Genomic DNA, 26,606 nt, shown 5'->3' on the forward strand with positions numbered 1-26,606 from the left:
AGGAGAGCAGTGTGTGCACTGCTGTCTTCAAAATCGCCAGTGCCAGCCGAGTATGTAGTGTCGCCGCGGTCCCACGGGAGACTGTCTAGCCAGTGGAGAGTGGGAGAATCGGTTAGGGAAACTCTCCACCAGGATCCACCTAGACTCGAAGGACGAGATCCGACACCCGCTGCGGGGGTTGAGGACTAGGGACCAAGCTGAGAGAGCGAGGGATCACAGTGTTGAAAATGGGGAGAAGTTGAGCCAAGTTCCCTACAGCAAGGACTGGGCAGGCCTGGAGGCTGCAGGGGGTGAGGCTGGGCGGGGCTCGGCGGGGGCTCGGGAGGGGGTTCGGTCCGTGGGCAAGAAAACCTCATGGCCTTATGTATGGACCTCTCTCTCCCAGACTTCTCCCACCGTCTGTCTTTGCACGTACTCCTGGGCCTTACCCACCCACTCTGCTTCTGAGACCCCGTCCCCCTTCAGTCCTAAAGCTAAAATCCAGGAGGTTGGTTATTCCATGCCCGTGGGATCTTTCTGCAAACTCCCATGGGCTCCCACTTCCGCCTGCTTGTCCCTGTAGGGGAAAGGGCAGATCCAAGTTATATTTCTCTCCAGTCCAAGTTTCCCTTGTCAGCCAAGTTGCAGAACAGAGTTGGGAGAGAGTCTGAGAAGAGGGGGGGCAATAAATGGCCCTTGTGGACAGGACAAGGTCCCTGGCTATGGCACCTTGTCACAAGGATGGTGACACCTGTTGAATCAGGACACAGTGACCCAAGACTGATCTTAACAGGATGCAGCAAGGGTGTCCTCGACTTTTGCAGATGGTTGGAGTGAGGTCTGGAGCAATGGAGACAGGAAGGACCAGGAGGTCCTGTGACTCAGGATGCAAAAGGTTTTTCTAATACCTGCATGCTCACTGACTGCAGGTGGCTTAGGAGCAGAGTGAGTGTCCCTCTTGTGTGTTCAAGACTGGGCTTGGAGAACTGCAATCCACATGTATAGAAGTTAGAGGAACATTTTGCCATGACCGACCCTGACCCTTTCCCAGGACTCACCTCAACTCCCAGGCACCAACACTAGCTATCTGGAAGCAACTGGAGGGACTGAACTGGGCCCTCTTCTGGTTCCAGGCCCAATAGAAGAAGGAATACCCAGGCCAGCTGTGAAGTACCAGGCGGGGTGACCATGCAGGATGCCCAGTGGGACCTCATTTCATTATGAAATGAAAGGGTTCAGAGTTTCAGGTCCCGCTGCATTCCAGTCCCAGTGGCCTTGGAGGTCTACTGGTAACCAGGATGTAACCAGGATTTGCCTGTGGAGCCTGCAGGCGCCTCCTCTGAACCGGACACTGGGATTATTCCATCCGGCTCAGTTCAGCTCCAGCCTGGGACAGGGGAAGCAGGCTCTCAGACCTATCCCACCCCTCTCCCCTTCCCATCTTCCTAGATCCTTTCAGTCTTTTGGATGCCTTGGGACCCTCGGAAACCCCACAGGTGACCAAATGGCCCCAAATACCTTGTAGAAATACCCAAAAAACAAACAACAAAAAAACCAAACAAATAAAAACCAGAAACCTGACCCCACTGAGGAAAGGCTTTGCTTTGTCAGGTTGTCACCACACACTTGGGTGCTCCAGCCATTCAGCTCTTCTTCCTGTGCAGCTGGCCTGAGAGGGAACAGGGAAAGGAACAAGCATTGAGAAGGACACCATAATAAAGGCAGTGGTTTATGTATGTTTGCTACATGTGTGCCTGCTAATGCTGAGATCAGGAAGAGGCTTTGGATCCCCCTGGAACTGGAGCTGTGCATGGTTGTGAGCCACTGCGTGGGTGTTGGGAACCAAACCTGGGTCCTCTGAAAGAATAGCAAGTGTTCTAAACCACTGAGCCATCCCTCCAGCCCTGCCTGTAGTTTTTGAAGGCTGGGAAGACTATCCCTCAGAAAAATCTTCACACCTGTAAGTTCAAAGAGCTTATCAAGCCCCATCTCTGCATCCCTGGGAAGTCCCTAAAGTTTTCACTGGTAAGGACACAGACGCCCAGAAAGGGAACATGTCTTGACTACACTCACACATTCATCTGTGGTAGTGCTTGAAAGTGTAGGAAACCAGGGCTCAAAATGCCTGGCTGGAGTCCCACCACACACACACACACACACACACACACACACACACACACACACACACACACTGGGAGGGCTGTGATGGGGCCCGTTTCCAGGGAGAGTTGGCATTCGAAGGGATGCTGTAGGTAGGTCCAATCTGGTTCTGGGCAGCTGCTACCCAGGGGCAAGAAGCTGGGATAAAATCTCCCCTTGTGAAGAGCCCTGGACAGACCGACCTCCAGGTTGCATCAAACCTCAGTGTGGGCCAGGGGACCAGCGCTGCCCAAATCCAAGCCTCAGGTCCTCCCCAAAGTGGCCTGGGGTGGCGCAGCATGCTGCTCCCTGCCCTTCTCTTCGGGATGCTATGGGCTCTGACTAACGGGTAAGCAGCTCATGGGGCTCTCCCAATAAGATTCTCCTTCGTGCCTATGCCTAGGCACCCTCTGGGATGGCAGACTCTTCTTTCAGCACTTCAATCCACCCTTAACTTCCTCCTTGCTTCAAGAACCTCTCCCAGCTGGTAGTTGTACTCCCCTCTCCCTGGACAGGCGGTGGTGTGAGCAGACAGAGACCATCCATGTGGAAGAGGAAGTAACTCCCCGTCAGGAGGACCTGGTACCCTGCACCAGTCTGTACCATTATATCCGCCTAGGCTGGCAGCTGGACCTGCCCTGGAGTGGCCGTGTGGGGCTCACCAGGCCCCCAGCACTCGGGCTCTGTGCCATCTACAAGTGAGTGAGGGTCAGAACCTGGGCTGTCTGCCGGGCAGGAAAGGAAAAAGTGACGGACGGCAGCGGGATATCCTGAGAGTGGGGGAGGACCTGGGAGGACCTGGTGCGGCAGCCATTTGGGAAACGGGTTTTAGCTGGGTTCCAGAAAGGGTGGAGAGAGATGGTGTGGGTGGAGGAGAGGGCACCACGGTGGGCACCGTATGGCAGGGAGAGGTAGGACACGATTCCTTCTGCCCCAGGCTGCTTCCCAGCATTCATTCTTGCTTTACACTTGAAGAAATTAAGGTCAGGAGGGGAGAATTACTGGATAGTAAGGACCCCTTGGAGTAGTTGACCAGACCTAAGGTCTTAGGTCTTGCCTTGTGGCGGGACTTGGCTAAATATTAACCTCTCTCCCCGCTTCCCCCTGTATGGTGGGGTGCAGACCCCCAGAAACCCGGCCTGCTACTTGGAACCGCACAGTGAGGGCTTGCTGTCCAGGATGGGGGGGTCCTCACTGTACTGACGGTAAGTACCCAAGTAGGGTGGGTGAATGGTACCTTCTGGGGTAGTGACTGTGAAGGGGAGCCCATCTGTGACGCCGCAGAGCTGACAGACTGCCTGAGGACACAGCAGGTCTGGCTGGGCTCTCAGGGCCATCCATATAATGACAGGCTGGATGTGCCCCATTCTCCTCTACCACAGCCCTCGCTGAAGCCAACCCTGCAGGCCACTGCTTTGCCACATGGCAGTGCCAACCTCTAGCAGGCTCAGCTAATTCTTCGGCAGGGAGCCTGGAAGAATGCTGCGCCCAGCCCTGGGGACGCAGCTGGTGGGCCAGCAGCGCTGAGACGTGCCTCAGCTGTCTGGGTCAGCACCGCCCAGGTGGGTCTGCAGCTTCCGGTCCTGGAGACAGGCACATCCCGACCCTCACCCTCACCCTCACCCTTAGGAGTTCTGGGCCTTTCCGCCAGGCCCTGGCTACTCCTACGGTCCCTCCAGAGGGACCACACCCTGCCGTCATACCTCCCGCTGTGCCAGGAACTGTCCCTTCACCTCTGTCCCTGCATTTAGAGGCTCACACCTCTATCTTGTTCAGGCAATGCTTCCTCTGAAGCCCTCCTGCAGCCTCTGGCAGGGGCTGTGGGCCAGCTCTGGAGCCAGCGCCAGCGTCTCTCGGCTACCTGTTCCACCTGGTCCGGCTTCCACTACCAAACCTTTGACGGGCGTCACTACCACTTCCTGGGCCGGTGTACCTACTTGCTAGCTGGTGCTGTGGATTCCACCTGGGCTGTCCACCTCAGGCCTAGGGTCCACTGTCCCCAGCCTGGGCACTGTTGGCTGGTGAGGAAGGGAGAGAGATGACCCCAGGGAAGGTCTGGACATGGTGGAGTGAAGAGTTACACTCCTGATGCACTGCTTGCTCTCAGGTTCGAGTGATGATGGGCCCCGAGGAGGTGTTGATCCAAGATGGAGAGGTCTCCGTGAAGGGCCAGCCAGTGCCTGTTGGGGAGCCTCGGCTGCTCCACGGTGAGGGCTCCTTCCCTCCTCTGGGGTGGTCTGCCCTCTCCTAAGGGCAGGGTGGCGGGCTGGGGCAGAGCTGCTGCGTCCCCCTGAGTACTGTTGGGGAGCTTTTAAAAATTAAGGATCAGGAAGGCATAAGCCTGGCTCGCCCGCTCCCTGCTGCCTTCAACTATGACTTGGGCAAGTCACTCTGTTTAACTGTCTTGAGCCTCAGTTTCCCCACCTGCCTCATGAGAATGTCATCATGGCTGAGATAGGAGGTTGGGGTTAAGTGTGCATGTATCTGTGTGGTATGGGTGAGTGGGTGGAGTGTATGTGTAATGTCCATTGTCTGTATAGAGGTGTGGTATGTGTGTGTGTATGCTGTGAGGTATGTGATATATCTTGTGTGTTGTGGTGCATGTATGTGTACTGTATGTGTATATGTGCTGTGAGTGGAATGTGGATATAGTATATGTGTGGTGTGGATATAGTGTGTGTGTGTGTGTGTGTTGTAGTTTACTCTCTCAAGATAGCAGCCACAGCAGGAAAACCACAGCAGACAGAGCTTGTACATTTGTGTGAATTCTTTCCCTGGGTAGTTTAGGGTGTGCGTGCTGTGATGAGATGGGAGTGTGACCCTTAAGACTGGATGACCCTGTCCTCTTCCCAGGAATGAGCCTGCAGTGGCAGGGGGACTGGCTGGTGCTCTCTGGGGGCCTGGGGGTTGTTGTGAGACTGGACAGGTCCAGTTCCATCTCCATTTCCGTGGACCATGAGTTTTGGGGACGGACACAGGGCCTCTGTGGACTTTACAGTGGCCGACCAGAGGGTAGGTGAGATGTGACTTGGTGTGGCTGGTGGACGGGCAGAGGGAGAGAGGGGGGAGGGAGAGAGAGAGGGAGGGGGGAGGGAGGGAGGGAGGGAAAAGACATAGGACTCCAGGTCTAGCACTGGCCTCAAATGTCCTCAGATGACTTTGTGGAGCCAGAAGGGGGACTGGCCATGCTAGCAGCCACCTTTGGGAATTCGTGGAGGCTCCCTGACTATGAGGTGAGACTGCCTCCTGCCTGCCCACCGTTTTCCTGGGATCCTCAGAAAGAGCACACAGGTTCCAGGTCCCACAGGGAGGCTGGCGACTGCTGTGTAATGACTACCCCAGGGTCCTCCCTGATGTGGCTACTGACCAGCTCTGTCTGGGCTGACTGACCCTGGCCCCTCTTTCTCTGGGCTGGGCTGGTCACTTTACCTCCATCTGCAGCCCAGAATGAGGTCTGGTGGGCATGATAGTTGAGGCAACTATGAGGGCAGGAGTCACTTTCTTGTCTTCCTGGCTAATGCCCCTTGTCACTGCTTCCTGGCCTGGTTCTGTCCTCAGCCTGGGTGTCTGGATGCCGTGGAGGTGGCCCAGGGCTGTGACGGTGTCCTGCAAGGTCCACAAACAGGCTTGGAAGCTGGCAAGCTCCAAGCTCAAGCCCAGGATATATGCCACAAGCTGCTGGAGGATCCATTCTGGCAATGTCATGCCCAGGTATGGGTGGGATGGAGGGCAGGGTTCTGCAGGGGATAGTGGATGCTCGAGAGGTACTAGTTGGGTGATCTGATCCTGCCTTTAGGTTCATTGGGTCACCAGTTGAGACACCCCTTCCTTGTCTTTGGTTTTACCTCTGAGAACAAGATGGCTATTCTTGTGACTGTGGAGGCCTCTTCCAGCACTTATTATTCGTTTCAAGCTGGGATGCAAAGGAAGAGGAGGCCGATGTTGGTGAGGAGGGACGTTTGCTGGCTGAAGATCTCCCTTCCCTGCAGGTGCCCCCAGATGAGTACCACGAGACCTGCCTCTTTGCCTACTGTGTTGGAGCCAGAGCAGGCAGTGGCTCAGAGGGGCCGCGGGAAGCTGTGTGTGCCACCTTGGCCAACTATGCCCGGGCCTGTGCTAGACAGAACATCCACGTGCACTGGAGGAAGCCTGGCTTCTGTGGTATGCTGGGTCTGCCCACCTCAAACTGACCAAGATCTCTGAGTGGCCCATTTCCCGAGGGCCCCTTGGCTGTCTCCCAGGGCCTGCCGGACTTCCAAGGCCAGCCGCCCATCACAGAACATTTTTGTTCCCACAGAACGCCTGTGTCCAGGGGGGCAACTCTACTCCGATTGTGTCTCACCCTGCCCACCCAGCTGCTCAGCAGTAGCCCAGGGAGAGGAGGGGTCTTGTGGGAAAGAGTGTCTGAGTGGCTGTGAGTGCCCGGCTGGCCTCTTTTGGGACGGTGCCCGCTGTGTGCCTGCTGCCCGTTGCCCCTGCTACCACCGGCGCCAGCGCTATGCCCCTGGGGACACTGTGCACCAGCGGTGCAACCCTTGGTGGGTCTTTGGGCTCTCGTAGGCCACGTAGTTCTCCCGATACTTTCCGTTATGCTGTCTCTGAGATTCGATCCCCCAAATAACTAGTGCATTCTGGGGCTTCCCACCCAGTGACCTGTGGCATTCTCTGGCATGATTAATGACTATGGTGGTGGGTGTGCCAGGGGAGAGAAAGAACCAATGGGCTGGGCGTGGGTCGTGTCCAGCTCCTTGCTCTGGGAGGGTTCTGGTGTCACAGCACACTGTCCCACCCCCTCTGCCCTTAGTGTATGCCAGGATGGCCGCTGGCACTGTGCCCAGGCCCTGTGCCCTGCTGAATGTGCAGTGGGCGGTGACGGGCATTACTCCACGTTTGATGGGCGGAGCTTCTCCTTCCGGGGCAATCCAGGCTGCCACTACAGCTTGGTGCAGGTGAGCAGAGAGCCTATTTCAGAAAGAGGATTTTGTCAGAGCGGGGACCTCCCAGGGGAGCTCTGAGGGGACCTAACTGTAAACAAGCCACTAAAGCAAGAGGTGGAACATGGAACATACAGCCTCTTTCGAGGAGAGATGGACAGCAGTGGCGGCAGGAGAGTGTCTGCCTGCATACCCACACATACACTTGAGATGCATGTGCACAAACATGCATGCACACACACACACACACACACACACATGCATGCACAAACACGCATACACACACATGCATGCACAAACACGCATACACACACACGCATGCACAAACACGCATACACATACACACACGCATGCACAAACACGCATACACACACACATGCATGCACAAACACGCATACACACACACACACACACACACACACGCATGCACAAACACGCATACACACACACACACACACACACACTCCTTTCTAGTCCCCATCTCTCCTAACTGGCCACTCCAATCTAGGGCCACAGAACCAAACCCATCTTCATAGTTCCTTTTACAGATGTAAAACCCTGGGCTTGTCACAGGCAGGAGAGAGGAGACCCTCCCCAAGAAAGCTGGGGCTTCTCCAGTTCATCACACACCATGCTGTGTTTCAGTCCTTCCAAGGGCTGATCAGGGATCTCTCAACTTCAGTGTTGGACTACTGCAACCCCCTGACTTGTCCCTCCTTGCCTGGGTGACAGTGGGGTGAGGACATGGGGGAGGGCAGGGTCAACAAGCAGATCCAGGGAGCTGTTTCCCAATCACCTGGCCAAACATGTATGATGTATACACACAGAGATGGAGGCTGCATGCCAGCACACGGACCACACACATACACACAGTCATGTATGTGTATGTAGATTCAACAGATGGCTACACATATATGTATCCAAATAGGGAACACCTATGTGGAGGAAAGATGGGGATCTTCCCGTTCCAAAGTGTACACACACACACACACACACAAACACACATGCGGTCACACAAAATCTCCTCCCCACATGCACTCACATCTATTCACCCATGTCAGTCCCTGGTGAGGTTAAGTCCCTTGCCTCACAGAATCTGTCTGGCGAGAAGTTGGTTCGCACCTGTGTGGGGTGGTGGGAACTGAAGTCATCACACTACTGAGGCTTCCTCATGGCTTCTCTACACATCCCTGCCACCTTGTCTCTGCCAGGACTCTGTGAAAGGCCAGCTGCGGGTTGCATTGGAGCATGGGGCCTGTGACACGGGCAGCTGCCTCCATGCCCTCTCTGTCTTCCTGGGGAACACCCACCTTCAGCTCAGATACTCAGGTACTGTCAGCCCTGCCTCCTTGTCTAGTGTGGGGCCTTTGTTCTCAGGGGAGTCAACGGCTCTGCTGTCTACTTCTTCGGGGTGCCGACTGGGCCTGTTGTCCACTGCTCTGACTCTGCCAACTCAGGCCTGCCCCGTGCCTGCCCTCCACACGCCCTCCTTGGATTTCAATAACCATCCCTTCTAGATTCCTGCAGATGAACTTAATGCCTACATTGCCTCACGCTCCCCTTCCAGGGGCAGACACACTATCCCAAGGATATTTCCCAAGACATCGTCTGCTGGTTTTCAGTGGTAAACACAAGGCACACAGTTATATGAGTTGGAAAGGCCTTTGCGCATGAGCAGCTGAGGCTGGCCCGTCTCAGCCACTGTCCCTCCAGCTCTGCCATGCCTGGGCCTGCGGCTGGCTCTCCCACATACTGACCACACAAACAAAGGGATATGCAAAAAATACATGATGATATGGGTTCTTGAGCTACAGAAGGGTGGTCTCTGGTAGGACAGGTGGCCTCCAGGGGTCACTCTAGCTGCTCCCACATCCCACCCTGACACATACTCTCCCATCTTGCCAAGTCTTTCCCGTCTTGCAGCCCCATCCTCCCACAGGTTCCCTATCACATGGTCAGGCCTCTCTTCCAGGAGCTGTGCTGGTAGATGGGCAGGATGTAGGCTTGCCCTGGATTGGTGCTGAGGACGTCAATGTTTCCCGTGCCTCCTCCACTTTCTTGCTGCTGCGCTGGCCTGGGGCCTGGGTTCTCTGGGGAGTGGCTGACCCTGCAGTCTACATCACCCTGGACCCCCGTCACGCCTATCAGGTATGCTAGGAGGCTAGGGAGTGTCTGGGCTAGGCTAAGTTAAGACTGGATTTCACTTTTATGTCTTCCATGGCGCAGGTGCAGGGTCTATGTGGCACCTTTACCTGGAAACAGCAGGATGACTTCCTGACACCAGCTGGGGACATAGAGACCAGCGTCACTGCCTTTGCTAGCAAGTTCCAAGTGTCAGGTGATGGAAGGTGCCCTGTGATGGATAACACCCCACTGTCCTCCTGCAGCACTTACTCCCAGCGCCTCCCTTTCGCAGAGGCAGCCTGCACCATCCTGCATGGCCCCACCTTTCAGGTACTAGGGTGTCCCCATCCTCTGCCCATGAGATCAAGGATCCAAAATGCAAGAAAGAGTCGAGGGCACAGGGAGACGTCAGTGGGCTCCCAAGGAAAGGGACTCCATGAAGAAAGAACCGTCCCTTTTCTTTTTGCCCAAAGGAGTGTCATGGGCTAGTAGACAGAGAACCATTCCGATTGCGCTGCTTGGAGGCTGTGTGTGGCTGTGCCCCTGGCAGGAACTGTCTGTGCTCCGTGCTCTCTGCCTATGCACGCCGCTGTGCCCAGGAGGGTATCCTAATGCAATGGAGAAATGAGACGCTGTGCCGTGAGTCTCCCCACCAAGCCGACCCTACCCTGGGCTCCTCACCTCCCTTTCCTCGTGCCCTCCATTTGGGGGAGTCGGAGGGGCAGGAACTCGTTCCTTACCAGACTATTCCTAGGCACTTTCTCCTGTAGAGGCACAGGAACTTGAGGTCTAGACAGGGTGGCTAGGCTTCTGATTTGCATGTATCCCTGTGTCCAGCTGTCCTGTGTCCTGGTGGCCAGGAATACCAGGAGTGTGCCCCAGTGTGTGGTCATCACTGTGGGGAGCCTGAAGAGTGTAAAGAGCTTGGCAGCTGTGTGGCCGGTTGTAACTGTCCCCCCGGACTGCTGTGGGGCCTGGAGGGCCAATGTGTGCCTTCCAGCATGTGCCCCTGTCAGCTTGAAGGCCGCCACTACACCTTTGGCATGGCCACCACCACGAAAGACTGCAGCCACTGGTGAGAACTGCCACCCTTGGACAAAAAGAAGAAGGGCTTTCGAGAGAATGGCTGGTGCTGCTGCTGCACGGTCACCATGGATTGCCAGGGAGGGATGGCAGGGTGCTGGTACTTCCTCAGTGCCGGGGTGCTGTCAGCTTCAAGAGCTTCAGGTCCAGTACCTAGTGTATTGATTTGACTTCCTAACTATAGTCTAAGAAAGTGTTGAGAGGGGTATGAAAAAACGGTTCCTAATGGTCCATGAGGAAAGTGAGGCTCAGATACGTAGAGGTTGTTCCAGAAAAGGAAAGATGACGTCTATACCATAGAGGAAAGATGAGGTCTATACCACAGAGGAAAGATGAGGTCTATACCATAGAGGAAAGATGAGGTCTATACCATAGAGGAAAGATGAGGTCTATACCATAGAGGAAAGATGAGGTCTATACCATAGAGGAAAGATGAGGTCTATACCATAGAGGAAAGATGAGGTCTATACCATAGAGGAAAGATGAGGTCTATACCATAGAGGAAAGATGAGGTCTATACCATAGAGGAAAGATGAGGTCTATACCATAGAGGAAAGATGAGCTCTATACCTGAGGATGCAGAGGTAGGCTCCAGGGCACTTCCATGGATCCCCTCTGCTGCTTGGACAAATGGTAAATGTCTTAATTACTTTCCTTGTTTCTGTGGCCAAACACCAGACAAAAGGCAGCTTAAGGGGGCACGTGATTATCTCGGCTCACTGTGCAAAGAAATACAGTCCCCCATGGTGGGGAAGTCATGGCGGCAGGGGGTAACTGGTCACATTGCATCCTTAGTCAGGAAGCAGGGAGAGAGATGGGTGCTGGCGCTTGGCTCGCTTTCTCCTTTTTATTTAGCCCAGAACCTCAGCCTGTGGAATGGTGCTGCCCAGTCAGGGTGGGTCTTCACTCTTCAATGAACCCCATCTAGAAAATCCTTCATGGACAGGCCCAGGGGTTGTCTCCGGGTGATTCTCAATCTCATCAAATTGACAGTCAGGATTAGTCATCACATTAGACGAGTCAGTATCTCCGCCCCATTCAGGAGTTCCAAGACCAGCCCCATGGGAGCCAGACAGAAGCAGACTGGATCCCAGGCATGTGGGCTTCCTGAACAGTCTGTCTTCCTGTGCTGGAGGCTAGGGTGTTGGAAGTTGATCTGGTCTCTAGAATTTGGGGTTGGGTTCCAGGGGATCCAGATGCCTGCAGGGGTCTAGGTTCCTGAGATTCACTGTGGCAGCCTAGAGCCTAGGATAGCCAGATGAGCGCATGCTGGGCCTGGCCCTTCCACCTTTCCTCCTCTGCAGCGTCTGCCAGGAGAGGGGCCTCTGGAACTGCACAGCCCCCCACTGCCCCCCACAGCGGGCACTCTGCCCTCAGGAGCTCATCTATGCCCCTGGTGCCTGCCTTCTCACCTGTGACAGCCCCAGCGCCAACCATTCCTGCCTGGCTGGAAGCACTGATGGCTGTGTCTGTCCCCCTGGTACCGTGCTGCTGGTGAGACTGGGAAGGAGACCCATGGGGCACCAAGGTGTTCTCCCTATACAAGGATCCTGCCCTGCTCCCTAGCTGTCCGAAACCGTGTTTTTACCCTCCACCCAGGACAAGCGCTGCGTGACTCCTGATCTTTGTCCCTGTCGTCACAATGGGCAATGGTACCCACCCAATGCCACCATCCAGGAAGATTGCAACATTTGGTATGCACAGTCCCTGTCACCTGTTGCCATATGACCTTGTGACCCTTGACTCCCCAGCCATCGTGCCTCTTTTCACTAAAACAGTTTGGAGTAGTAGGTGGGACGGGATATTTAGAGTGGTCTGAACACTGGGAACCTTCTAGAATTCGTCACACTCGGGGTCTGTCTGGGCTGTCGCTGTTGTTAATGGCCCTGTCCTGTCTCTTGCCCACAGCGTGTGCCAGGGCCAGCGGTGGCACTGCACAGGTCAGCGGTGCAGTGGATGGTGCCAGGCGTCTGGTGCTCCCCACTACGTGACTTTCGATGGGCTGGTCCTTACCTTTCCTGGGGCCTGCGAGTACCTGCTCGTGAGAGAGGCTAGTGGCCGCTTCAGTGTCTCCATCCAGAACCTGCCTTGTGGGACCAGTGGCCTCACTTGTACCAAGGCACTGGCCGTGCGTCTGGACAGCACTGTTGTGCACATGCTTAGAGGTGGCTGTGGTTCTATCAGGGATGGATGGCCTATTGCCGGACGGTAGGGGGTATCACACTGTAGCATCGCAGCTCCTCAGCATGGCCAGGGCCCAGGTTCCCTCTCTACGCCTCCTTGGGTTTGGTTGTCCTTAGGATGGGGTTTGTTGGAGCCAGAACTCGGGAAAATCAAGGCCCAAAGAAGTCTTAGGACCCACCCAAGGTCACCTAGAGAAATAAGCAAAAGAAAGTTTGGAAGAGTGGCTGGGAGGACCTCTTGGTGTCCAGGCTACATTTAACACCCTTTCTTCTCCAGGCCGGGCAGTAACAGTGAATGGAGTGAGCATAAAGCTCCCCAAGGTCTATGCAGGCCCTGGACTGAGCCTGCACCGTGCCGGCCTCTTCCTGCTGTTGTCAACGCGTCTGGGCCTCACTCTGCTCTGGGATGGAGGTCAGGCTCGCCCTCTTGGCCTTAACCACACCAGGCCTCCACAGTGGGGGCTGGTTTCCCCAAACCCTTCTTCCCAGTGCCTGCCAAGCTCTGAGGTTGAGACTGACCCCTGACTGCCCACTTGGGGCAGATTTCCAGTATGGCAGCCAGGCCAAGATCTTTGCTGTGTCCCACCCTCTGCCCAGTGGCCACCCCTGACTCACAGCCCTTGGAAGTGGTTGGAGTTTCCATATTATATTTTCTTTAAAAAAAAAAACACTATTTTTATTTTATGTGCATTCATGTTTTGCCTGTGTGAATGTCTGTGTGAGGGCACTGGATCCCCTGGAACTGGAGTTACAGACAGCTGTGAATTGCCGTGTGGGTGCTTGGAATTGAACCCCGGTCCTCTGGAAGAGCAGCCAGTGCTCTTAACTACTGACCCATCTCTCCAGTTCCCATATTATATTTTCATAACTGTGTTTTTCTTCATTTTACGAACATGACAGCCCCACCGAAGAAACATTTATAAAACACCGAGTTTTAGGAAGAAATGAAAATAGACTGGCTGACATCTTACTACCCAAACATAAGCAGTTGGTGTTTTAGAAATATAACTGTTAGTGAGGCATTGAAGGAAACCAAAAGAATCCTGTGTGGACTTGGTCCTCTCAGCTGGGCTAGCCTGGAGCTTCTGGGCTAGCCTGGAGCTTCTCAGCCCATCCCGAAGCCCCCCGAATCTGGCCTGGTTGGGGAGTTTTGCTGTCTCTCACCTAGTATTAGTTAGGAAGCTAGGTTCCTAGTTGACTCCCAGGTGTTGATCTTTTCAGTTATCCGCAGGAGAGGGAAGCAGCACCCCCTGTCGGGTGGGGGCACCTGTGCAAGGAGGCTGTTATACCCATGTGTCTTTCTGCCCCAGCCCCGCTGAGGGTCACTTTTTATAATGCCACCAGGCACCCGGGTGCTGGTACAGCTGTCCCCCCACTTCCAAGGTCGTGTGGCTGGGCTGTGTGGAGACTTTGATGGTGATGCCAGTAATGACCTGCGGAGCCGCCAAGGAGTCCTGGAGCCCACCGCAGAGCTTGCCGCCCATTCCTGGCGTCTCAATCCCCTGTGCCCGGAGCCGGGAGACCTGCCACACCCCTGTGCTGTGAGCAGGGCAGGGCAGCCAGAGGGAGGTAGGGGTGTCATAGCTGGGAGAGAGGGGGAGGGGAGCTCACAGACGCACCCTGTGTTGCAGGTGAACACCCACCGGGTGAACTGGGCCCAGGCCCGCTGTGGGGTGATACTGCAGTCCATCTTTGCCCCGTGCCACCCAGAGGTGCCCCCGCAGCAGCACTATGAGTGGTGTGTGTATGATGCCTGCGGGTAAGGAGGGCTGAGGGCTGGGTGCAGTGGGCATGCGGAGGTGTGTGTAGGGAGTGGGGCGTATGACAGGATGATGGCTCCACCCCACAGCTGCGACACCGGGGGAGACTGTGAGTGCCTCTGCTCAGCCATTGCCGCTTACGCTGACGAGTGTGCCCGGCACGGACGCCATGTGCGTTGGCGCAGCCAGGAGCTCTGCCGTGAGTGTGCCCCTACTCTCTCAGTCCTGAGGGGCTTCTCCTGTCCCACCACCAGCTAGCCACTTAATCACGTAGGTTCAAAGGTGAGCTGGATGCTCACTCTGTTGCTAGATACTTTTCTTAATGGACCAAACATGAGAACGACTGATGCGCAGGGCGCATCCTTCATCTTGGTTTTTTTTTTTTTTTTTTTTTTTGGGGGGGGGGTACGTCTTGGTAAAGGTCTACGGTGTGCATCCCGTGCTTTCCTTGGGTGTCAGCTGAAGCTGGCTTGTCTGTGCCATTGCTTCCCGGTGCCCCTGGACCTCAGTGAGCAGGGCCTCTCTTCTCCCCACCCAGCCCTACAGTGTGAAGGAGGTCAGGTATATGAAGCCTGCGGCTCCGCCTGTCCCCCCACCTGCCACGATCGTCACCCCGAGACCGGATGGCACTGCCAGACCATCAGCTGTGTGGAGGGCTGCTTCTGCCCCGAGGGGACACTGCTGCATGGTGTGTTCCTGGGGAGAGGACACTAAGGCTGGGCAGTGGCCACAAGTGTGGGCTGGGCATCCTTGGTTCTGAATCCCATGCTCTGTGCTCTCAGGAGGAGCCTGTGTGCAGCCGGCTGCCTGTCCCTGTGAGTGGGGTGGCAGTTTCTTCCCACCAGGGACTGTTTTGCAAAAAGACTGCGGAAACTGGTGAGTGGGGAACCCACCTGTGCCCTTGGGCCGAACAAGCTGCCGTGTGGCTCATGCCAGGCCTCCATTGTGCTCAGCACCTGTCAGGAAAGTCAGTGGCATTGTGGAGGTGATGGTGTCCCCTGTGAGGAGATGGAACCTGGCTGTGCAGAAGGAGAGGCTCCGTGCAGAGAGAGTGGGCACTGTGTGCCACTTGAGTGGCTCTGTGACAACCAGGATGACTGTGGCGATGGCTCGGATGAGGAGGGTGAGTGTTTTGACCTGTGGGCCCTCACTGGGACAGATAACTGGGTTTTACTGAAGCTGCAGCATCTGCCCCCAGGGTGGTTCCCTCAGCTGCTGCTTCCCCTGCCAGGAGCTATGACTTAGGTGATAGGTGAGGACTGAGGGACGGGGTATGTGTGTGTGTGTGTGTTCTGATCCTCCTTAGGTCAGGAACTTTGGCAACACTGTACCCTGAACCTGCCTGCTTTCCCCGTGCTAGGCTGTGCCACCTCAGGCTGTGGGGAGGGGCAGATGTCTTGCCAATCTGGCCACTGCCTGCCCCTGGCTCTGCTCTGTGATGGGCAGGATGACTGTGGAGATGGCACCGACGAGCAGGGGTGCCCGTGTCCCCACGGCTCGCTGGCCTGTGCTGACGGTCGCTGCCTGCCCCCCGCCCTGCTGTGTAATGGTCATCCTGATTGTCTGGATGCTGCGGACGAAGAGTCCTGTCTGGGTGAGGAGTCTTTGCCCACTAGGCACCCCCGCCTCAGGGTCCAGATCCTGGAAGGCCCCTGTGTATTCATCCCCTTCTATGCCAAGTCTCCGCTCGTGAAGGTGGTACCTGTCGGTGACCAAATGGAGATACCCCAAAGAGACTGAAGAAGTGTCAGTCCTAGAGGCTGGGTCGCTCAGTGGTTAAGGTTATTTGTTGCTCTCCCAGAAGATCTGAAATCAGTTTCCAGCACCCACATGGCCACTCACAACCACCTGTAACTCCAGCTCCAGGGGTTCTGACATCCTCTTCTGGGCCCCACAGGCACCTGCACACATGTGGCTTACATTTACAGACACATAGACACGTACATTTTTACAAGTCTTAGAAGAGGCTAAGTCCCAGGATCACCTCCTCTCCTCTGGCTTCAGGACAGGTGAGCTGCACATCTGGAGAGGTATCTTGTGATGATGGCACTTGCATTGGGACCACGTGGCTGTGTGATGGAGTTTGGGACTGCCCAGATGGAGCTGACGAGGGGCCTGGCCACTGCCCTCTGCCTTCTCTGCCTACACCCCCTGCTGGCACCTGGCAGAGCCCTTCTACCAGCTCTCCGGTTACAGCATCAAGCCCTATGGGCAGTGCCAGCCCTGGTGAGTCTCTGGGAATAGATAGGGTGAGAAAGCTTGAAGCCTGAGCTGCCCAGGAAGGGCATGGGTGAGTATCCCAGAGGGAAGCATTGGGGCCAAACTCTAGGGCTGGAGGCTCTGGAATGATGTGTTCAGTGTTTGGGAGGGATGGGAGGTCCAAATTTATCTCCTGGTATTCAGAGCCTCCCTCTGAACAGTGAAGGAGAGCCAAGTGGGCATTTAGGGACTAGGGGAGGCCTGCAGAAAACAAAACAGCAGTCAAACGCGAGCGAGCCGGGGGGGGGGGGGGGGGACTAGACTGGGAAAGGGTATGCTCAGGTAAGAGTCAGGGATGCTGACATTCAAGGGCATCCCCAGAGGAGACGTGAGGGTGAGCTGGACCTGGAGAGCCCAGAGTCCACTCCTGCTGGTTTAACCCACACACACCCCTGCAGTGCCCCCCTGCGGCCTCCTCGAGTTCCAGTGCAGCAGTGGAGAATGCACTCCTCAGGGCTGGCGCTGTGACCAGGAGGACGACTGCACAGATGGAAGTGACGAGCTTGGCTGTGGTGGGCCCTGCATGCTGCACCAGGTGCCCTGTGCCCACAGCCCGCACTGTGTGTTCCTGGGACAGCTATGCGATGGTGTGCCCCAGTGCCCGGATGGTTCAGATGAGGATCCCGATGCCTGCGGTGAGAGTCACACTCCTCGCTCTCTACATCTCCCTTCTGTGGGTGGCCTCGTAGACCGGGGCCTGGAGCTTCCCAGTGCCACCCTTGCCCCTGGCTGTGGCAGATTGGTGCACAGCTGGAGAGAGGCTGCCTGATCGTCTCTGTTTCTTTGATCTTTACCTTGAAACCTTCCATAGAGGGGTTTTTGCTTTTCCCTGTAGGCCCGAGGGAGAGGAGAAAGGGGTCTTTTGTCTGCTCACATTTGGGGAAGAAGAAACAAGAGTGGGTGATGGCCGAGGGCATGGGGGGGGTAGGTCTGTTTGGAGGCTCCCTATCCATAGCTCCTCCCCACCTCACCTGAGTGGAACTCTTTGTGTCCTTACAAATCAGCCCTCCACGCCCTGGATACCTCACCAGAGAGGGTGTCAGGCTGTCCACAGGCCCTTACTTTTCTCCAGGACCATTCTTCAGCCCCTTCTAAAGGTTCCTCTGACCCAGGACAGGACTCTGCCTCCCACCATGTCCTCTTCTAATGCCCTGGCTTTCCCTGCTGGTCTCTGTGCAGGGATAGGATGGGGATGGGGGACAGCAGTATGGTAGACCACTTCTTATCCACAGGTTCCACCCAGCTGCCCCCATACCACGGCCTCTTATCCTCTGGTTTAGCTCTGTGGCTCTGCCTGGACCCCACGCAGCTCTGTGATGGCATCCCTAACTGTCTACAGGGCGGGGATGAGATGGATTGTGGTGTGGATACTGTTTTCTTGCTGGGGACCGTCCTGTAGTCTAGGAGATGATTTTTATTCCTAGCTAACTGCTCTTTCTTCCCCCAGAGGGGCTGTCAGTCCCAGGAGGCCTCAACAGGACAGGGGGTCCCTGCCCAGAATTCTCCTGCCCGAATGGCACCTGCATTGATTTCCTGCTGGTGAGTTGATTTCCCTCAAGCAGGGATAGGCAAGCTCAGATTTTATACACCTAGCCAGAAGCCTGAGCCTGTTGCTTCCCCAGGTCTGTGATGGGAACCCAGACTGTGAGTTGGCAAATGAAGCAGAGCCCTCCCTGGAAGAGCAGGGGTGTGGGGCCTGGAGCTCCTGGGGCCCATGGGAGCCATGCAGTCAGACCTGCGGGCCTGGCATACAGGCTCGGAGTCGACACTGCTTCCCATCCAGTCTCCCGGTGCTACAGAACTGCCCAGGCCCGCAGCACCAGTCACAGGCCTGCTTCACAGAGGCCTGCCCGGGTGAGGGAAGGGACATCCGGGAGGGGGAGCGGGAGGGGAGGGGGCAGCAGGTCCTGGAGACCGAGGGGAAAATAGAGGCTGTTGGTCCCTAGCTCTGCCCCAAAACCCTCTCCTCCCCAACACACACACACACACCGTCCTGGCCCTCCCTTGCAGTGGATGGCGAGTGGAGTTCTTGGTCTCCCTGGTCTCCGTGTTCTGAACCCTGTGGGGGCACCATGACACGCCATCGGCAGTGCCATCCACCCCGGAACGGGGGCCGGGACTGCGCCCTGCTGCCTGGGAGCCCCCATAGTGCCCACCAGGCCCGTGAGTAAAGGGGAAGAGGGTACAAGTAAGGGCGTGAGGAGGCTGGTGATGGGGTACTGAGGGGGCCCTCGGGGAGGAGGTCCTCTGTTTGGGTACTGGGGGATTGGGAGAACACAGCAGGAGTAGAGGGTTGCTGGGGGGTACCGTGGGCATTGGAGTCACCAGTTGAGACACTGAGGACTGTGACGGACGGTGGTAGACACTGGTCTCTGCTGCAGATGCCCCTCTATAAGCTCTGACCCTGTCCTTGCCTGCTTTCAGATCCCTGCCCTCAGGAGGGCTGCCCCAATGCCACTTGCTTCGGGGAGTTGGTGTTCCAGCCCTGTGCCCCCTGCCCTCTGACATGTGATGATGTTTCTGGTCAGACCACGTGCTCGCCTGATAGGCCCTGCAGCAGCCCAGGTGAGGGGTTACTGGACCGGGTCTGTGGAGGCCTTGCTTTGCATGATACCTAATGTTGGGCTTTACCTAGGTTGCTGGTGCCCAGAAGGGCAGGTGCTGGGCACCGAGGGGCAATGTGTGAAGCCCAGGCAGTGCCCCTGCCTGGTGGATGGTATCCGTTACTGGCCTGGGCAACGCATCAAAATGGACTGCCAGCTCTGCTTCTGCCAGGATGGGCGACCACATCACTGCCAGCCCAATCCAGAATGTTCTGGTAAGCCTCTGCCCAGGCCCATCCCTGGGGGGCCTTGTCCCTCCCCAGACCACCCAGCCTTGACTCCTGTCTTCTCTCAGTGGATTGTGGCTGGTCCTCCTGGTCCCCCTGGGCGGAGTGCCTGGGGCCCTGCAGCAGCCAGAGCCTCCAGTGGTCTTTCCGGAGCCCCAACAACCCGCGCCTCTCGGGTCGGGGTCGCCAGTGCCGTGGCATTCACCGCAAGGCCCGCAGGTACAGGATAGGGACCGGGTCTACCCTCTACCTCTGCTTAGGAGGTCAACTCTGAGACAGGCATTTCACATCTGACAGAGGCCCCACTAGCAAGCTGTTCTGTGACGCCCAATTGACACCTCAGCTGTCTTTTCCTACTTCTGTTTTGTACCTGCTAGATCCAAGAGCCAGCAGACAGGACCTACAGATAGAGCTTGACCATTCCAGTGGCAAGAACGGGTCTCTGTCTCTGCCGGGGTGGAGGGGGTTTGCCTCTGGTGAGGCTTGTAAAGGGACACAGTTATTCCAGCCCTTCTGGGGCCGGCTGTGTTAACCTGCAGTGTTGGCACTGATCGCTTCCTTTCCCCTTCCTGTGTGCCTGTGGTGGCTGTTCTCACAGGAGCCAGTGTAGAGTGGGATTACGGCGTGACCAGACATTTCCACAGGACTTTCCCGGTTTTCTTATCGGCAGTCTCAAGTCTAAGAATGCCCTTAGCCCGGCACGTTGGGGATGGCTTTGAGTGGGCCCCCTCCTCCAGGAGGCTGTAACCATGTCATCCTTTCCAGGTGCCAGACAGAGCCTTGTGAGGGCTGTGAGCAGTGGGGCCTCATGCACCACGTTGGGGAACGCTGGCGTGGAGGCCCCTGCACGGTGTGCGAGTGTCTGCACAGGGGTATCACACGCTGCTCCCCCTACTGCCCGCTGGACAGCTGCCCCCAGGTGAGGGGTCTGGGAATGTGGAGAGGGCTGAGCCTGGAAAGGTGATCTAGACCAGCCGGGCCTGGGGGAAACTGATGGGTTAGAGATGGGCAAGTGGCTTGACCTCTGTGTTCCCACAGGGCTGGGTCCTGGTGGAGGGGACGGGAGAATCGTGTTGCCACTGTACACTGCCTGGTGAGTGGGTCTGAGGGGCGGCGGCAGAACCTCAAGAGGAGGAGAACCCAGTGCAGACTATGGCAGGAAGCAATGGTTCAGCTTCCTCATCCTAAAAGTGTACCTATGAATTGGTGAAGTTAGAGCTCACCCAGCATGTGAACATTTAGGCTGTTCTAATTTAGGCTGCTTCTGATGCCTACAGAGGTTAGAGACTGTGCCTGTTATATGCTCATCTGTTTGGGCCTGGGGGTTTTATTCTCTTTTCTTTTCTTTTTCTTTTCCTTTTTTTTTTTTTTTTAGATGTATTTATTATGTATACAGTGTTCTGCCTGCTTATATCCCTGCAGGCCAGAAGAGGGCACCAGATCTCATTACAGATGGTTGTGAGCCACCATGTGGTTGCTGGGAATTGAACTCAGAACCTCTGTAAGAGCAGTCAGTGCTCTTAACCTCTGAGCCATTTCTCCAGCCCCTTATTCTCTTTTCTAAATAGTCAGTGGAGGTGAAAAGCCCCAGTTCACTCAAAGGGAAAGAGGGACCTTCCCAGCTGGAGTTTATTCTTGAGAAGTCATGGGAAGGAACGTGTTCCAGGAAGTGTGGAGGGGGCTGCGTGCTGGGTTGGTGGCTGGTGGCGGCCTCTCCCACTCTCTCTGCTGACCACTGGGTCTCTGCACAGGAAAGAACCAGACAGTGGTCCCCATGACCACTCCTGCCCCTACCTCCAGCCCTCCCATGGGAGCGCCCCTGCTCACCTATGTTCTGCCTCCTCTGGGGGGTAAGTCGTGTGGGGTTTGGATGCCAAAAGGGACTGCCCTAGCACTTCCCAGACCGCCGGGGAAACAAGACCTGGGGTGCAGTTCCCAGCCCTACACACTGCAGGTGGTGAAGTCACCCATCCCAAGTTGCTGCATTTTCCTGTCTTCCATACCCCAGCTCCCCTTGTTGCCCCCTAACTGCCCCTGCCACCCTCTGTTCTGCCCTGTGCCATCCACCTCTCTCTCTCCTGAACCCAGATGCCTGCTATTCTCCCCTGGGCCTGGCCCAACTGCCCATGTGGGCATCATCCCAGCACATGGAACACCCTACCTGGGCTGCCGCGGAGGCTCCCACCATAGGGCCTGGCCCTGGAGAGGGTGCTCATGCTGAGTGGCACGCCCAGCCACTCTACCTGCAGCTGGACCTGCTGCAGCCTCGGAACCTAACTGGTCAGTGAGGAGGAGGGCACGGGACAAGGGATGGGAGATGAGGTGGCTGCCGCAGCGCTGACCTTTGCCTTGCCCTGCTCCCTCCTCAGGGATCATGGTGCAGGGGGTTGGCTCTTCCGCTGCTTATGTCACCCGCTTGTCGCTCCAGTTCAGCAGCGATGGTCTACAGTGGCGTGACTCTGTCAACTCCCTGCCCCTGCCCACGGTACTGAGCACTCCAGTCCCCTGGGGCAGGTGGCCCAAGAAACCCATTTGTAGATACCACAGCCATTGTCCCCAAGGGACTTTCATCCCCCTGAGGGACAGTCCTTGCATTAGACATCTGTGGGACACCTGCTAACTAGCAGGGACTGTGCTCCGTGGAGCTGCGAGTCCAGGGACACTTGAAACCATGGAGGTGGCTTAGGAATCTGCACATATGACCTCCTAACAGCTTGTGAAGGAGCAGGATGGTAACACACCCAGTTCACAGAGGCCCTCGGAAGTGCAGGTCTCTACGGAGCACCCTGGGCACAGCACATTCCTTTAGGGGTTGGCATCCTGTCCAAGGGGACAGACCCTTGCAGCCATAGGACTCAGTTCACATAGGCGTTCACGCTTACCTTCTCAAAGAGCACCATAACATGTTATGGGGGGGGGGTTGGGGAAGCAGGAGGAGCACCAAAACAGGGGTACAGTGGCAGCTTGAAGCAAGAGGTGGGACTTGGGCACCAGATAATGTCTCCCACAGCTTTCCTCCGGGAGCCCGAGCCATACGGCCCCTGAGGTATGGACCTTCGACCAGATGGTACAGGCGCGATATGTCAGGGTGTGGCCACACGATGGCCACAGCAACAACATTCAGCGCGGTATCTTCCTGTGGGTGGAGCTGCTGGGCTGTAAGCCAGGTACAGGCCAGCTTGGGAGCCGGAGGGACAAGAGTGGGCAGTGTGACGTCAGGAGTCCTTAGTAACATGTCCTCCACAGTGTCCCCACTGGCACCCCCATGTCCAGGGACCAGGCACCGCTGTGCCAGTGGTGAATGTGTCCCCAAAGGAGGGTCGTGTGACGGTGCTGTGGACTGCAAGGAGAGCTCTGATGAGGAGGTCTGTGGGCCCCTTCCTGCAGGCACCACCAGCAGGTATGGCCTGGCTCTGGGTGGAACCTGGATGGGCGGAGTCCTGCCTTGCCTTCATAAACCTTGCATGCTGAGGAGTCACAGCTGGGTGCTCCAGAGCCCTTACCGCCCTGGGAGTCTTGGGTTCTGTGATTCTCCTGATACCTGGAGGTTAGTGACTCTCAAAAGGTGGCCCCTGAACTAAGAGGACCACCACCACCCCGCATGATAGTTGGGAGACTCTCAGTTTCTACCTGGTCCTGTAGGGTGGGCAACGGGAGAGCTTTACCTGCCCTCCAGGATCATGATGTGATCAAGCTGAGATCAAGCTATTAGAGCTCACCTTTGTCCAGCCTTAGCGGGCAGTGCCCCTCCTGAATGCCCTGACCTGATCTCTTCAGGGTGGTTGGGCTCCAGGGCTGGGAGATTCCCTGGAGCCCTCCTGGTGTTTTTTCTTCTCAGGGTCCATTCCACAGTCAGGACCCCAGTCCCCTCCTCCACCCAGCCTGGAAAGTTTCCAGCCCAGCCCAGGGAGGTGAGTGAGAATCTGGGCTTCACTGCCTCCCCGATGCATGGTCTGCATCTCTATTGTCCTCCTTCACACATTCAGTGGCTTTTCCCCCAACTCTGTTTCCTGATGCTACTCTGCCTTCATTTCTGAGTGATGTGAGATCTTGGTGCTAGGTGGGTGCCCAGTGCTAGAGAGACCGAGTGGTGCAGAGATGGACAGGGTAGGACACTGACATTGTACAGTCTGGGTGGCAAGAGCTCTGTGCCATGGGTGAAGAGGCACCAGAGCACCTGCTTTGGGAATCTATGCCTGGGGTCCCCAAAGGCATCTGGGACAGAGCTTGAAGGATGGGGGATATCTGTGATGTAAGAAGGGACAGGACACTTCCCATTGACAAGCAACCTGCTCAGGGTATTGAGGAGGCCTTGGACTTTGGGGAAAAGAGCTTAAGTGGTTGCCCAGGTGGGCCAGTGAGGGTATGGGCTAGTGCCCGAGTATGCCCAGCTCATCCACTTGGCAGGGGAGGGTAGCTTGGTCATGAGTTCTGTGGGCCAGTTCCTTGAGGTATCCAGCCTACTTACCTTTCGGAGAGACACCTCTGTCCTCAGCTCTAAGTTTATGTAAACATACAGAGGTGGGAAGGGGGCAGCTGTGGCTTGCTGGAAAAGGGATGGACCATGTGTAGCTGCCCTGGAGGCCTGAGCAGGGTCACTGAGCGCTCTCCTTCTATAGGGTCTGGCAGACACGGAGAACCAGCAGCCCAAGCAGGAATCATCCATGCCTACTGGAGGTGTGTGCACAGACTCCAATCCCCTCCCCCAAATCCCTGCCCTTGCCATTACCTGCCCTTCTAGAGCAAAGGGCAGTGGCATCCCAGAGGCTGAAACCCCCTGTCCTCTGACTTTCTATGGGGTCAAGAGATGCTGGTCACCAGGTGCATGGCCAGGTCCCAACCTTCTCAGCCCACTAGACTCAGGATATGAGGTCCAAGGGGACAAAGACAGCTCCTAGGGCCATGCAGTTGTCCTGCAAGGTGGCTGCAGCCCCCAGATCCTGGACAAGTCCTCTTGAGGGAGTTGAGAAACCACCTGGTCCTATCTTTGTCTCTCTGCTCACCTAGATATGAGGCTAGGCATTTTTCTAAAGTGTTGTTGGCAGCAGGTTCCCTAAGTGGACATGAAAGTGGGCAGGGTGCCCAGCTTAGGGTGCTCCTAAGCAGGAAAAGGGACTCCCCAACAGGCATGTACCAGCTTCCCCAAGATCAACCACCTATGCCATGGTCCCCAAGAGAGCTGTCTCAGTGTAGGGTGGGATGGGTGTGGTGCATTGGAGCAGCAGACCTGTACTGACTCTAACCTGGGAGATATTAGACACACCACAGCGGCCTGCCTCCGGTTCCTCACCTATGAACATAGGAAGGAGGCTGTTCTCTGTGAACTCCAGTGGAAGCCGTTCAGCAGTCTGGCTGAACCATGTCTTTGTGTCTTTTGTAAAAAAAAAAAAAAGCACATCTGCAACACGTGGGCTCATGGGATGAATCCTAGTCCTATTCTAAATCTGGTTCCAAAAACAGCTGTCTTTGAAGATGACTGTTTTGGCAGAAAGTGCGTGTCTGGTTCTCCTTTTCACAACAGCTGTCAAGAAGCTCAGAAATCAGTGTTCTGTCACATCGGTAGCAATGTCCTCATCCCGAGTCTCAGCCACGCTTGCTCCTTCTGCTGTTACGTTTAAACGACTCCAGTTCTCGCCTCTAAACACCTTGTTTTACAGTGACCTTGTGTGATAAAGTTGCTATGTCTTCTTGCAACTAGAGAACAGTATTAGATCAAACCAGATTTTGTCCTCCTTTCTCTTAACCCTCTTCTTGTGCTCCTTGGGGGTTAGAGACCAATCGTTTTTTCTTTAAATCTGAGGGTCCTTCCGAGGTGGGATGTTGTCTATGATGGCTGTCTACGGATATCCTGTACCACATGGGACCCGGGGATGCCCTCTTCAGGGTCTGTCTCACCACCTCTCACAGGCCAGTGAGCTTAGCCAGTGTCCTCTCACTCCCTCTTCCGTCCTCAGGGAAGACAGCAGGTCCCATTCGCACTCCCGAGACTCCTCTGCCTGCTTCAGAGCAGCCCATGCAGCCGCTGACCACCATCTCCACATTCCCTCCTGGCGCCAAGAGCCTGCACCCAGGAATGGCAGCTGTGACGGTGCTTCCCCCCGACTCCGTCACTCCTGTGGCTCCTACTGGTAAGACTCTTCTGCCTGAAAGGCCTGTGTGAGCCCAGCTTCTCCGTGAGGAGCAGCAGCCACAGGAGGCTCATCGCTTGGACACATGTGATATCTAGGTCACATGGTTCCATGTCATTTTTGGTAGAGTTGGCCTAGGCACCCAGCTTCCTCACCCAACTCACTCCTTTTTCATTACCTCAAGAGAGGCAGAAAGTGGGGTATCCTAGCTGCTAAGTAGAGGGAAGCTGGGGTCTAAGTGACCAAGGAAGAAGGGTAAGGGTGACTGGTTCCCAAGTCAGCTGGCTGTGGTGGTGTCCTGCCTGCAGGCCAAAGTGTCGCCCCCAGGCCCTTCCCACCCACATGGTGTGGCCCTGGGCAGATGCCCTGTGATGTGCTGGGCTGTGTGGAGCAGAAGCAGCTGTGTGACGGAAGGGAGGACTGTCTCGATGGCTCCGATGAGCAGCACTGCGGTGAGCGGGGGATTGCAGCATCTGGAGATGGCAAGATGGTTGCAGGGCTGGATAGCTCATATGGTAGGGACATGGGAGGGGCTGGGACAGCAGGGAACAGAGAGGAATTGTTAAAGCCACTGGAAGCTCCAGTGTCTTTGAAGGAGATGGAGAGAATGGGATAGACATTGGGTCCCAGCCTGCTTTATTAAACCTATCTGGCTGTTGAGGTTACTCATCTATCCACCAATCCATCTGCCCACTTATCTATTGATACATCCACTCATCCATCCAACCACATATCCAATGATCCATTCACCTCTTTATGTATCTGTCATCTACCTGCTCTTTTTAAGAATATTTATTTTTATTGTTTTTATTTACATATGTGTGCATGAATGTATGCCACATGAGTGTGCTCACAGAGATCATTGAGGACATTGGATCTCTTCAAATTGGAATTAGAGACAGTTGTAAACTACCATGTGGGTGCTGGGAATCAAACCTGGGTCCTCTGGTGCTCCAACCAGTGCTCTTAACCACTAAGGCATCTCTCTGTCCCCCACCCACCTACTCTTAAATCTACCCATCCATACGTACACCATCTTTTCATCCATCTTTCCATCCACATACCCATGCATCTGATAATTTACTCAATCTGTCCATCACTCTCTCAATTTGTATATCCATTAGTCTATTGACCCATCTATCAATCCATATACCTGCATATCCATTTACTATCTATCTATCTATCTA

At 55.8% G+C, this 26,606-nt stretch overlaps 1 protein-coding gene across 2 annotated transcripts in view; it reads left to right on the plus strand.

Moving 5' to 3' along the window:
• Positions 1–320: 320 nt before the first annotated feature.
• The window catches only part of LOC114700116 (SCO-spondin), a 55,523-nt gene continuing 29,237 nt past the window's right edge, over positions 321–26,606 (plus strand). For both annotated transcript variants that reach the window (XM_028879626.2, XM_037203701.1), the window contains exons 1-47: positions 321–2,467; positions 2,634–2,816; positions 3,241–3,323; positions 3,501–3,680; positions 3,895–4,139; positions 4,226–4,325; positions 4,972–5,130; positions 5,272–5,351; positions 5,677–5,829; positions 6,108–6,279; positions 6,416–6,656; positions 6,923–7,067; positions 8,264–8,381; positions 9,025–9,200; positions 9,279–9,506; positions 9,650–9,815; positions 10,014–10,251; positions 11,564–11,753; positions 11,859–11,953; positions 12,168–12,424; positions 12,720–12,854; positions 13,787–13,983; positions 14,074–14,201; positions 14,292–14,401; positions 14,741–14,890; positions 14,985–15,078; positions 15,156–15,325; positions 15,563–15,796; positions 16,207–16,428; positions 16,860–17,096; positions 17,909–18,000; positions 18,084–18,315; positions 18,472–18,624; positions 18,886–19,026; positions 19,097–19,279; positions 19,360–19,510; positions 20,057–20,210; positions 20,330–20,384; positions 21,043–21,141; positions 21,380–21,571; positions 21,661–21,776; positions 22,302–22,458; positions 22,538–22,691; positions 23,130–23,202; positions 23,911–23,968; positions 25,246–25,419; positions 25,728–25,871. In XM_028879626.2, the coding sequence (XP_028735459.1) occupies positions 2,418–2,467; positions 2,634–2,816; positions 3,241–3,323; positions 3,501–3,680; positions 3,895–4,139; positions 4,226–4,325; positions 4,972–5,130; positions 5,272–5,351; positions 5,677–5,829; positions 6,108–6,279; positions 6,416–6,656; positions 6,923–7,067; positions 8,264–8,381; positions 9,025–9,200; positions 9,279–9,506; positions 9,650–9,815; positions 10,014–10,251; positions 11,564–11,753; positions 11,859–11,953; positions 12,168–12,424; positions 12,720–12,854; positions 13,787–13,983; positions 14,074–14,201; positions 14,292–14,401; positions 14,741–14,890; positions 14,985–15,078; positions 15,156–15,325; positions 15,563–15,796; positions 16,207–16,428; positions 16,860–17,096; positions 17,909–18,000; positions 18,084–18,315; positions 18,472–18,624; positions 18,886–19,026; positions 19,097–19,279; positions 19,360–19,510; positions 20,057–20,210; positions 20,330–20,384; positions 21,043–21,141; positions 21,380–21,571; positions 21,661–21,776; positions 22,302–22,458; positions 22,538–22,691; positions 23,130–23,202; positions 23,911–23,968; positions 25,246–25,419; positions 25,728–25,871 (7,264 nt within the window). In that variant the 5' untranslated portion in view covers positions 321–2,417. The remainder of the gene's footprint in view (positions 2,468–2,633; positions 2,817–3,240; positions 3,324–3,500; positions 3,681–3,894; positions 4,140–4,225; positions 4,326–4,971; positions 5,131–5,271; positions 5,352–5,676; positions 5,830–6,107; positions 6,280–6,415; positions 6,657–6,922; positions 7,068–8,263; positions 8,382–9,024; positions 9,201–9,278; positions 9,507–9,649; positions 9,816–10,013; positions 10,252–11,563; positions 11,754–11,858; positions 11,954–12,167; positions 12,425–12,719; positions 12,855–13,786; positions 13,984–14,073; positions 14,202–14,291; positions 14,402–14,740; positions 14,891–14,984; positions 15,079–15,155; positions 15,326–15,562; positions 15,797–16,206; positions 16,429–16,859; positions 17,097–17,908; positions 18,001–18,083; positions 18,316–18,471; positions 18,625–18,885; positions 19,027–19,096; positions 19,280–19,359; positions 19,511–20,056; positions 20,211–20,329; positions 20,385–21,042; positions 21,142–21,379; positions 21,572–21,660; positions 21,777–22,301; positions 22,459–22,537; positions 22,692–23,129; positions 23,203–23,910; positions 23,969–25,245; positions 25,420–25,727; positions 25,872–26,606) is intronic.

The sequence above is a fragment of the Peromyscus leucopus genome, chromosome 3 (assembly GCF_004664715.2).
Source record: "Peromyscus leucopus breed LL Stock chromosome 3, UCI_PerLeu_2.1, whole genome shotgun sequence".
Taxonomy (NCBI): domain Eukaryota; kingdom Metazoa; phylum Chordata; class Mammalia; order Rodentia; family Cricetidae; genus Peromyscus; species Peromyscus leucopus.